Consider the following 12,732-nt stretch of genomic DNA (forward strand, 5'->3'; position numbering starts at 1 on the left):
AAACGCCAGGCCAAACAGGTTATTGGCTATCCAGTGCTGTGATGTCACAAAAGCCCCGACAGGTTATTGGCTATCCAGTGCTGTGATGTCACAAAAGCCCCGACAGGTTATTGGCTATCCAGTGCTGTGATGTCACAAAAGCCCCGACAGGTTATTGGCTATCCAGTGCTGTGATGTCACAAAAGCCCCGACAGGTTATTGGCTATCCAGTGCTGTGATGTCACAAACGCCCTGACAGGTTATTGGCTATCCAGTGCTGTGATGTCACAAAAGCCCTGACAGGTTATTGGCTATCCACTGCTGTGATGTCACAAAAGCCCTGACAGGTTATTGGCTATCCAGTGCTGTGATGTCACAAAAGCCCCGACAGGTTATTGGCTATCCAGTGCTGTGACGTCACAAAAGCCCTGACAGGTTATTGGCTATCCAGCGCTGTGACGTCACAAAAGCACTGACAGGTTATTGGCTATCCAGTGCTGTGATGTCACAAAAGCCCTGACAGGTTATTGGCTATCCAGTGCTGTGATGTCACAAAAGCACTGACAGGTTATTGGCCCTGACAGGTTATTGGCTATCCAGCGCTGTGACGTCACAAAAGCCCTGACAGGTTATTGGCTATCCAGCGCTGTGATGTCACAAACACCATAACAGGTTAAAGACAGCCAAAGCCACGGCCACTTCCGGATTAAGCATAATGAACCAAGGGATTTCTAGCCTGGTAAACCATCTGGTCACGTGAACTCACATTGCGTTTCGTTCTGCGAGACCGTCTGGCCACATTTTACAAAGTGCACTACTAGCCAATCGGGGACCTGTCTCGTAGTTGACATCGTAACCGGCCAATCAGGAACGCCGCTGGCAAAACGGTAATGGCTGCCTCCACGGCTTTCCACCTCGAGCAGTAACATCAAAGTTCATCGAGTTTAAACCACTGACCTAAGTAATATAGACAGAGCTATCCTATTGATCTTGGTCTCCCGTTTGGAGCTGAAACGTTGGCCGTCGCCATCTTGATTTTTCCTCAGCAGAGTGGGAGGGAATGGGTGAAGTAAACATGAAAGATGTTTACTTCACCTGTTGGCTTCAGCTACAGTTCAGCTACGGTTTTAGAATCAGGAGAGAATATAGAACATTTCACTTTTTTATAACATTTCATAAGTAAAAAAACGCTATTGTTTTTGAAGTTTTGGTCTGAGTGAAAAGTTCTATGGTCTCTCGTGACTCTAAATATAGCTGAATCGCTTGGTTTGATTAAGTAAAAAAAAAATTATACGCATTTTAGGAAATGTCTATGGGAAAATAAATGGTGGATGAACTCCCTTGGTTCATATGCCTAACCCGGAAGTGGGCGTGACTTTGGCTCTCTATTAATGCTGTGTTCGAACTTTGATTATAACTCGGAGGTCAGAAAATCCCACATCCTATAAAAGCGCGTCAACTCAGAGATCCTAGTTGGAAACTCGTGTATGATTTCTCAACCCCTAGTTGCTCCCAGTTCGTCATTTACGTCATTTCAACATGGCCACCGACATCATATACGGTAAGAAAAATAAAGTTATATGAATTTTAAACACTTGAATTGTTTTTATTTTCAACTTAATATGCTTGTGGACCAATCAGCATCCTAACTAGGAAAAATCAAATAAAACGGCGCGTAAACTCCACTCTAAACTCTAAATGGCCACCCACATCGTATACTTAGTATGCTTGCATGCAGACCAATCAGCATACCAAACCAGTAGTTGGTTAAACCCATACAATTAAACGTTAACAGCAGCTGTTAGCTGCATGTTAGGTTGGAGATGACGCGTTTCCCACTTGCGACTTCCCACCTCCGACCATAAACAAACACAGTATTATCCAGTGCTGTGATCGCACACACATACACACACCTCATTGGCAATCCAGGCACAAAAACACAAACACACTACTATCTGGTTCTGTGTGTCATAGAAACAGTTGTAAAAAAAAAAGTATTCAAGTTGTGCCTTTGTGCCTAATAACGTCATGTATACTGTTAAATCATAATGATAATATTAAACATTACCTTTTTGAGCAGGTACCAGACACCCACCACACTGCTGATGAGCAGGCATATCAAATTCTTGGTGTCAAACTCATAGTTGACTATTTCTAGAGAGAGAGGAGGGGGGGGGGGGGGGAAAGAGAGAGGGTCTTTATTTTCAGTAGTGGTGCACCGATCGATCGGCAAGCAATCTGTATCGGCCGATTTTGACCTCAAATATGCGATCGGCTGATTGTCGATATTTCGGCTGATTGCCGATATTTTTTTATATTATTATTATTATTTTTCTTAATAAAAAAAAGCCCCATCACTAATCAGGCTTTCCAACAATATAAAATACAATGCCAATTGGTATTATTAAAGGGGAGAAATAATCGCCCGAAATAACGTTTCCAAACTTTTTTTGAGGAGTTTATTTGTGATCGGTGATCGGTAATCGGTGATCGGTCGATGATCGGTTGGGCAGATATTTCCATTAGGCGATCTGCAATCGGTGATCGGTGGCAAAAAACGTGATCGGTGCACCCCTAATTTTCAGTGTTAGGTTATCCGAATTGTGTCTCTATAATCCAAAGAGGCTTGATCCGATGTCAAGTTTGTCCACGGGGGAATCAAACTAAACCACTGACTTAGCCCGCGTTCACACAGGACGCCGAAGCAACGCTCAACCTAAGCTCAACCTACGCTGAACCCACAAGTTTCATTTAGGCGTCCTTGTTAACAGGCGAGGCCGTTCACACCACCCGTGCGCGCGTCACACTGAAGCCACGCTCACGCCGTGCTCAAGCGATCGTTCAGGATTCACGCCTATTTTACAAGCGTGAAAGTACTCACCCTCCTTGGCCTCTCCGTCACCCTGAGTGAAGAGCAACTGGTACTGTTTGTTGGGGATGTTGGCTGGAAACAGCCGGGACATCAGAGGACTGCAGGGAGAGAAACCAAAAAGTCAAATAGACGCTTTTAACTTGACAACATCAACAGTTTAAATAATTGCCTCTAGCTTTACTTCCTGTTGCAGTGTTTGCTAATACAATAGCTGACAGGAAATGAGCTAGGTTTCAAATTAACTCATTGAGTGCCAGCCACTTTTGGAGAACGGACGCTCCCAGTGCCAGAGTTTCAGAGCGTTTTCAGTGATTTCTCGAGGCCCACAGAATATTGTGTGATATTACTATGTAAACACCGAACACGCACAAAGAACGATGAGACTCTCTTCTATCATCTGCAAAAAAAAGTTTACTGATATCATTTTCCGTTCTTTAGTTATCAGCCGGAGAAGATAGGTTGATTTTAGCAAAAACACACGTTTCAATTTAGAAGCTGAGATATTCCACCTTTTGTGAAATGAAGCATTTCAAGCACATCATTGACTCTGAAGCTAATATTTTCTGATGTGACACCTCAAAAATAATTTCCTTCAATAAAACAGTGAAAACAAAGGAATTTTGTTTGGCCAAATAATATTTTTTAGCTGCAACCAGCAGCGCTGGCCCCTGCGTGCGCAGACCCTACACCTTCTTGCTGGTCTTGATTTACTGCTGGTGGGCATCAGATATTCTAGCTTGTTTGCCTGTCTCTCTGTCTATCGAGCCTGCTGCTGTCTGGGTCTGTGTTTACTGTCAATGGTTGTATACTGCCCTGCGTGCCCCACCCCCCTCCTCCTCCTCCGTGGGAGTGTCTCTGGGGCTCTGCTGCGTTTGCTCTGCGTTTGCTCTGTCTGCACTGAAAAGTGCGCTGCATCCCCCCGCTTTTTCACAGCGTGTCGCCGGCTCCCAGCTGAGAATAATGTAACTTTTCAGAAAGACGCAGGTGTCGGCAACTAAATCATATGGAGGGGCTATCGCAGCGGAGACGGAGGGGCTCAATTGTGGCAGCAGATTGACTGCTGTTCACAAGCACAGCTAACGTTATGCTTCATGCATATCGATGCGATTTCCGTTTCCTCATGACTTCTTCTCTCTTTTTTCCTCGCCTTTCTCTAATCTGGAGAGCACTGTCGCCACCTAATGGGTCGGTAAAATAGGTTATACACCTTCAACATGCCCCAAAATTTTACAGGAGATGGATCTGGCTTTGATCCACGTCCCACCGTCAAAAAACGCAATTGACGACTTTAGTCGTCATTGGCACTCAACGTTACTATCCGAATTGACGACTAAAGTCGTCATTGGCACTCAATGAGTTAAGCAATAACCCTGAAGAGGCCATGGTTCACAGTGATTTTACAGCAGTTAAGAGGTGTTTACAGCACGCCGCATTACAGCGTGCTGTAAACACCTCTTCACTGCTGTAAAATCACTGTGAACCACAGCCTCACTCACACAATTGTGAGAAAACCGGATATAAAACTGGTCTATTAGGGCGTTTTCACACCTGCGTTTTTATTCTGGTTCAATCGGACTCTGGTTCCTTTTCCCTATTGGTGCGATTCATTTGATGGAGGCGTGAACACTCGGGTGCGGACCAAAACAAAGTGGACCGAGACCTGTTGAAGAGGTGGTTAATCAGTCCGCGGTTAGTTTGTGGTGAGAACGTAATCCGACCAAACTACAGAAGTGTATTTCAAGATGTCTCCTCAAAGTGCACTGGCTATTCTGCTGGTACGGTTTAGCCCAAATCATTATGGCACGGTGGCTCAGTGGCTAGCGCTGTTGCCTCACAGCAAGGAGGTCCTGGGTTCGAACCCCGGTCCTTTCTGTGTGGAGTTTGCATGTTCTCCCCGTGGTTTGTAGTGATGCATTTTGGTGTGCTCAGATTTTTCTCCGTGTGGAAAGAAACCAAATGAAGGGGGAAATGCTGCAAGAAAAACTCAACTGATTCAGACCAGAGCAAACAAACTATAGGTGTGAAAACGCCCTAACATTACAATGCAATTCCTTCGCTTTTCATAACTATAGCATTCCATAACACACGTGTGTGTGTGTGCATGTGTGTGTGTGCGTGTGTGCATGTGTGTGTGTGCATGCGTGCGTGCGTGCGTGTGTGTGTGTGTGTGTGCGTGTGACCTCATGGTGTGAGACAGAGCCAGGATCCCCAGGACAAAGAAGTAAACAGACAGCAGCAGGTTGATGTACTCCTGAGAAAACACCTGCAAACAAAGTGAAAAAGACACACACATTAGGGTTGTCAACATTTGAAAGGGATACTATAGACCTTATTCGATTGACGTCACTCACGTACTGGCACGCCCACCGCCGCCATATTGTCGACATAACACAGCAGCTCTCAAGTGACAGCCTATGTGGAGCAGCGTTTATAGGAAGCTAGCCGCTGTTAGCGTTACCTGTATCGTTCCAATTGTGTTCGGATGGTGACCTGCGTTACACACGGCTGTAGTAATGACAGCAATAAAGACCCCGTGGTTTGTTTCTATCTCTACCGTCCACAGACGTGAAGGGAGCGAGACGGAGGATACGTCAGCAGCACAGGAGATGTGTGGATAGTTAGTTGAGACAGGTGAAACTTTCTGACAGCTCCTCACAGCAAAGTCTGTTCACCTCGTTCTTTTGTTTATTTATTACAGGCATTAACGGCTGCCGTCGGCAGCATACAAATAACAACTGTGGGTTTTTTATTGCTGTCATTACCATCGCTATTTTGTAATGGAACAGAAACGACAATAAGGCTGTTACTAGTTGTCAGCTGCAGCTCTGTGTGCGCGCAGGACGGTATGTCAACAATATGGTGCCGTCCAGGGTTAGCGAATAAGGTCTATACTCATTTGCACCAGTATCGATAACAGCAGTGCTTTCTTAAAGTCGAGCTGAACCCAAAAATGACTTTTCTTTTCTTTTAGTTCAAATACCTGGGTATGCAGTGCACCTATGATGTATGCAAAAAAAAATCACAACAATCTAATTTCTTAAGTTTTTCACACTTTTTCACATCAAAAGTTCATTTTTCAAGATTTCATTGATAACACTAATCTACAGTTTGCTGACGTCACCTAGTAGGCTAGGCTACTATCAAATTTCTACCCCATTTCAACCAATCATATCACGACATGCAGCTGTCAATCAAATCTTCATTTCAGGATAATTTTCTCTTCCAAATGAAGTAGAAAATGGCGCCTAGTGCCTGTCATCTGGCAGAATTCCTATCCCATAAACTAACTACTAACTTGACCAATTGTTAGAAACATGAACAAAAAACAAAAACTATAATCTCTAAGAATGCAAAGAAATGTAACTGGCGGGTTAAAACGTGCATTCCAGGAATATCGTATTTACAGAAATTAGCCTGGGTAAACCCATCCCCCACGTGACCTGCTCTCAGACCTGTTCTCAGTCACTATGGGAACTGAGAGAGCAGGTCACGTGGTGGCTGGGTTTACCTAGGCTATACAGAAATAGCGTAAAAGGCGCTCGCTTGAGACCGTTTGAGAGCGTGGTTGTCAGGGGTCTCCCCTCAGAGATTCCAGGCGGGCGGGCAGCACCCATTCATCGGATTGTCCGCTCCCTCCGCACAAAGCAGCTGGCTGCCTGGTACTCCGCGGATCGCACTCGCGTAGCACGACAACACGCTGAATCCCACTCGATTTGGGGGTGGAACACGCCATGATTGACCAATGCCAAAGCCAGTCGACAGAATTGTCAAATCAAATCATCGACACGTATATGGTCCGCCTCTCAATTTGTTTTCAGTCTCCGACGCTCGTGCTATTGCATTCGCCTCCGGTTTTCTCTCTCTCTCTCTCTCTCTCTCTCTCTCTCTCTCTCTCTCTCTCTCTCTCTCTCTCTCTCTCTCTCTCTCTCTCTCTCTCTCGAAATATTGTCAGTAACAAGTGGTGTTTCTTGCCACGATGTTCAGGAATGGATTCCTATCCAACGTATCTGAACGTTTCTCAGTGGACGAATTCCAGGCGTACCAATCATACGGATGTGCATTGAGTGACATCAGACAACAAAGCCACACATGTGGGAAGTGCGCTGTAACGACAAACATTTGCATATCAGCACTTCAAGCCTCCGTTGTCCCCTCAATGCTAAACATGCTGTAGCTAGCGTGGAAGCTAGCCAGAGCTACATGTAACGTTAACTTAGCCCGCGATCATGCTAACGTTAGTCCTAATACGAGCCCGCAGAGTCGCCAACCCACACTCGACCAGATGACGGTGTTCAGAGCCAAGATGAGTAAGTTCACGTCTGATAAGTGCAAATACAGCAATATGTATTGTCTGTTCTAACTGAACAATCTAACTGAACATCAGAACTCTCCCCCCATACCATACCTTACTAGACTCCTGAACCTCCTCCATACCCCATAACATGTCCTGTTGGTCTGGTCTCCTTCTGTTTATGACTGAAAGTTCTATTTTAATTAGTGAAGCTATATGTACTGATGTCTGCATTTTAACCTGTGCTGATTGTGCATTTTAACCTGTGCTCATGTTTGCTTTATAACCTGTAAATTGGTCATTAAATCAGTCTACTGACGGCTATGTGCCAAATAAAGTCACTACTACCTATTCACCGATTCACTCATATACCAAAATCCATTTGAATTGAAAAATGTTGCTTCTTGTGTCAAATATTGATATGCGATTAAAATGTGATTAATTTAGATTAATTAATTACAAAGCCTTTAATTAATATGATTTCTTTTTATCGAGTCTATATATATATAGCTCCTAAAAGGAAACGTTACTTCGGTCGATTAGTTCTCCCCTTTAATAATAACAATTGCTATTGTATTTTATATTGTTGCAAAGCCTGATTAGTCACCTTTACAACAAGGTACAACTTGTAAGGATCGTGGATTCATGGAATGAGCAACACAGCTAAACGTGTGGGTAACGCCCCAATTTCTTTTGCCAAAATCCCCTGCAATATTCTTCTGTTGGTATTCACTCTTGTTTTGAGTTGCTTGGTGGATTGGATGATTGCACTCCACAGTAATAAGGACAAAACAACATATATTGGCCATTTTTACACTGTCAGGGACCTCAGTAGCGTGTGGAAGATCCATACACAGCCACAACAGCTTGGCACCTCCTCCTCATGCTGGTCACCAACCCAGCCACATGTTGGTGCTGTTGGAGAGTGCAACCCTACATTTAAATTAAAATGGAAAAAGTGGAATTTGGAGGGAGGGAGATGATTTCATATGGCCCTAAATCAGGGGTGCCCAAATTTTTTCCCATGAAGGGCCAAAACTCAATCTGGGTGGAGGGCCGAGGGCCAAAAATAAACGTTGTGGAATTACATTCAAATGTATTGTGTTTTATAGAAAATTAACATTCTAAATCAAAAATAACATTTCAATATAATAATCTACTTTTTACCTGTTTGGTAATTGTAATAATTTGCAATTGGTTATATATATATTTAAAAAAACATCTGCATTTGTGGGGAGCTTAAACATTGAATCAGTAAACACCCAGTTAAAAACAGTTGTATTTTCCACCTTTGTAATCAAGAGAGAAATTTGACTTAATTCACAACTTGAAAAATCCTCAAGGTACTTTGAAAAGTATCTTTTGTAAACAATTTGCCATGACAATTTGCAGGGATGCAATCTCAGGAGTGAACACAGTATCCGCAGCCACATTCAGACACTGTTTCACAAAGTCACCACATGAAAAAGCTCGTCCACCCTTTGCAATCAGTGCAGATATCTGATAACTTGCCCGAGTTGCATTCTGGATGAAAAATCGGGGGAATTTAAAAAACAAACAAAAAAAACATTTTTTTTCCCAAATCCGTCCCAAAACAAACTGAGCAGGTCAGAGCAGGTCAGCACTGCCCTAAATACTTCTATCACACAAAGCCCCCTACAAAGGACTGAGGAAACCCAGAGTTACCTTGAAGAACAGGTAGAGTCCAAACAGAGTACAGCTGGCAATGATGGGAAACCTCGCTGCATCTCTGCTGGTGATGGTCTCCGGCATGTCCGATGGATTCTGCACAGAGAAGGGAGGGAGAGAGAAAGAGAGAGAGAGAGAGAGAGGACAGAGGGAGAGAGAGAGAGAGAGAGAGAGAGGACAGAGAGAGAGAGAGAGGACAGAGGGAGAGAGAGAGAGAGAGAGGACAGAGAGAGAGAGAGAGAGAGGACAGAGAGAGAGAGAGAGAGAGAGAGAGAGGACAGAGAGAGAGAGAGAGAGAGAGAGGACAGAGAGAGAGAGAGAGAGAGGACAGAGAGAGAGAGAGAGAGGACAGAGAGAGAGAGAGAGAGGACAGAGAGAGAGAGAGAGAGAGAGAGAGAGAGGACAGAGAGAGAGAGAGAGAGAGAGGACAGAGAGAGAGAGAGAGAGAGAGGACAGAGAGAGAGAGAGAGAGAGAGGACAGAGGGAGATGATGTGGTTTTTAGTGGTATCAACAAAAACAACTGGAGCCCATTTAAAATCAGTTGACACTCACCAAACAACCGCCAAACCAACAGTGAGTTTAAGCCCTCGTTCACCCCATACGCCAAAGCCACGCCAAAGCTACGCTGAAGCCACGCAGTTTCATTTCGGCATCCTTGTTAACAGGTGAGACCGTTCACACCAGCCGCGCGCCGCGCGCCACGCCATGCCACGCCGCGCTGAAGCGATAGCTCAGGATTCTGTTCTATTTCCCAAGCGTGCAGCGTGCGCTGAACCCGAGCTGCCAGGGCATGAAGTCAATGCAAGTTGTGGGCGGGGGGGGGGGAGGCAGTGCTGAGTGAGGTGCTGAGGAAAACAGAGTGCTTCTTGTGTGAGCGGTTTAGCGTGACACTCAGCTTCTGTTCAGCACAGCTTCAGCTCTGCTTCTGAATAGTGTCCGGTGTGAACCGAGGCTAAGTTAGTGACGACAGTTGTATCTATTGAAGTGAATGGGTTCCAAACAAGGTGGGGGAATTTTTTTAATTTAAAGGTCCCATTCCGTGCAAAAGCTGTTTTTACTTGTAAATGCATATATACTGCTGTCATCCCTCCCTGTAATGAGTGGTCCCAACCTCAGAACTGCCAGAGTTGGATTTGTCCCTATCCAGCTTCCCCCTGCAGTCTCCTTCAAGCCACGCCCCCTAACGCTCTGTTCCCCAAGACGGGTTAATGTGATGTCACGCGGGTCCTTAAGCATACTGCGCGCGGTCTCTCTCACACAAGCTACCTGCACCATTTTGTCTATAGCCACAAAATTAACACTTCTAGCTGGAGGGACGCCAACTGTACGTGATCCAGCAACTGCGGAGGTGCATTCGGTAAGTCTAGGCATTTTGAGAGGTCCTCTTTAGCGTAGCAACCGTTAAGTTAGCGATAGCTCGTTGCTAACGTTAGTTGTTGACACAACCTAGCGTGCTGGTCCACGGACGCTAATCTGATTGGCCGCTGGGAGCCTGGGGCGGGCTCTCCCTCAGCGGCCAATGGGAACTGTTAGTTCTGAATATATTATAGAAAGAGACCATTCTTGGGAAGCAACGAGATGAAGTGACAACTCCGTCAGAACGAACGGGGTTGCTATATTTTCGACAAATTAATCCAGAATCATGTGAGACACACGTTTTTAAGAGGTTACAGCTGCACGAATTGGGACCTTTAATCTACACAAGAAGCAGCACTTAGTGCACAGTTTCCTCTACCTAGAATACCACAACATGATCGTCTCTTTTGTAACGCAGGCCTGGTCAAGAGAGCAGCCATTTTTAGACAGTTACAGAGAATAGAGAGCCAAAGTGAACGTCACTTCCTGCCTTTCTCTGTGTACCAGCGTCTGAAAAAATACAATGCTGCTGAACGGAGACAGACGTTACTTTTTTTTATCCTGTTTGAATTGTGCCACGGGGTGCAAAGGTACATTTGGTCCATTTAAAAGAGAACTCTGCATGTCAACAAAGTGTCAGTTTGTCCTGAAACTGAAACGTAAGGTTTGGTTTTGTTAATCGACTAAATCCTCGTGTCGCACATTTATACGTCACACCATCGACAACGTGGACTGGCGGGAGAGACGTCACTTACGCGACTGGTTGTGAGTAGTCTTTCTGATTTATAACTTATAGTGACACAGTTTTACCACAAACTGCAACTTTCTTGACTTGCACAGTTATCTTTTAAATTGACAAAATGTACCTTTGCACCCCGTGGCACAATTCAAACGGGATCAGAAAACTCATGTCTGTCTCGTTCACCACCGTTGTAGTTTTTCAGACACGGGTAGAGGGAGAAAGGCAGGAAGTGACGTTCACTTTGGCTCTCTATACAACAGAGATATTAACTTACAAAAGAGAAACATAAAAACTGTATCGTGTCTGAAACAAATTAAAATCAAGCTTTCTGGATTCAATGTGTTTCCAAGTCTTTCAATTCATCAAGGGTAATAATCACATTTCCCAGATTCAAGTCAGCTTGTTTGGTCGATGAACAAACTTAAAGGAACTACGAGCAAGATTTTCAATTGTTATTAAACAGTCTGAATTTAATATTAGCGTGGAAAGCTGTTTTGGGTCTGTTGCTACGGCCGTAAACCGTTTCGCCCTGCCTAGCAACGGTTTACAGCTGCCGTAAACCGTTTCACTCTGCCTAGCAACAGACCCAAAACAACAGCTTTCCTCGCTACTTCAGGGGGCTTTCTACTCTCGCGAACGTCTCTCGATATATTCTTATATATTATAGTTTGTTTGAAAGTAATTTTGTAATTATGGCCGAACTGGCTGCCGTAAACCGTTTGGCTTCACTTCTGCATCTATCTGTGACAGAGAGACCATGAGAGACTCAAATCAACAAGATGGCACTCGCCCATTCACTCTGCTTTGCTCTCATCTGCTGTTGTTACAGGTCAGATGTGAGGCATCACTATTACATTTAGACTGTTTCATAATGAGCCAACATCTTGCTCGTAGTTGCTTTAAGTGGAGCTTCCACAACACACCACGCTGTGGAGAGAATTTAGATGTTGTAATACCTCCTCCTACACGTAGGGGGCGCTAGGTGCATAAAGCTATTCTTTGTTGTGGGACTTCAGTTAGAAGTCTATAAAAGGAAGTGACGAACAGGAAGGAGAGGTCAGTCCACATGGACAAGAGATGGGACTGAACCACAGGGCTCTGTGCGACATTGTTTTTGTAAATAAATCTTTTCTAATACTTTCACCTTCTGGTTTGTATTGGTTTTATGAAGTTAGAGTTATGTTTCCTCACCACCACGCTCATCTCTTAACTGAACCTGCTGTTCTCAACACACCACGCTTAGCTCTTAACTGAACCTTAGCTCTTAACTGCTGCTATTAGTGAAACCAAAAGACAGGGTAGAAGTGGAGACGAGCTGCTACAGTCCACGAGGAGAGGAGTCTGTCTGTCTGAGAGTCACCTCCATCTATATTCTCCTCCAGTCACCCCCTGGGAGGCAAACTGGGTCAGAGGAGAGGAGGAGAGGAGAGGAGAGGAGAGGGGAGGAGAGGAGAGGAGAGGAGAGGAGAGGAGAGGAGAGGAGAGGAGAGGAGAGGAGAGGAGAGGAGAGGAGGGGAGGAGGAGAGGGGAGGAGAGGGGGAGGAGAGGAGGAGAGGAGAGGAGAGGAGAGGAGGGGAGGGGAGGAGAGGAGAGGAGGGGAGGGGAGGGGAGGAGAGGAGAGGAGAGGAGGGGAGGAGGAGAGGGGAGGAGAGGGGGAGGGGAGGAGGAGAGGAGAGGAGGGGATACCTTTACAACCGGTACCGAATTGCAACGCAGATTTAGGTGCCATGCCCGAGCTGCTGAGTGAAATATGCGCCCTCCGGTGGTCTGAAACCGGCGCCGCATGCCCCGCCTGCACCTTC

General features: G+C 45.2%; 1 protein-coding gene across 1 annotated transcript in view; it reads right to left on the reverse strand.

The window, feature by feature from the left end:
- The window catches only part of LOC310795146 (minor histocompatibility antigen H13-like), a gene marked incomplete at its 5' end in the record, with an annotated part of 44,240 nt that overhangs the window by 20,354 nt on the left and 11,154 nt on the right, over positions 1-12,732 (reverse strand). Inside the window, 5 exons of the mRNA XM_083657189.1 lie at positions 1-36; positions 2,048-2,133; positions 2,861-2,949; positions 5,032-5,114; positions 8,829-8,927. The exon at positions 1-36 is cut by the window's left edge and continues 90 nt beyond it. Of these exons, the coding sequence (XP_083513315.1) occupies positions 1-36; positions 2,048-2,133; positions 2,861-2,949; positions 5,032-5,114; positions 8,829-8,927 (393 nt within the window). The remainder of the gene's footprint in view (positions 37-2,047; positions 2,134-2,860; positions 2,950-5,031; positions 5,115-8,828; positions 8,928-12,732) is intronic.

Source organism: Poromitra crassiceps (assembly GCF_964638095.1).
Source record: "Poromitra crassiceps genome assembly, chromosome: 20".
In the NCBI taxonomy this organism is placed as follows: domain Eukaryota; kingdom Metazoa; phylum Chordata; class Actinopteri; order Beryciformes; family Melamphaidae; genus Poromitra; species Poromitra crassiceps.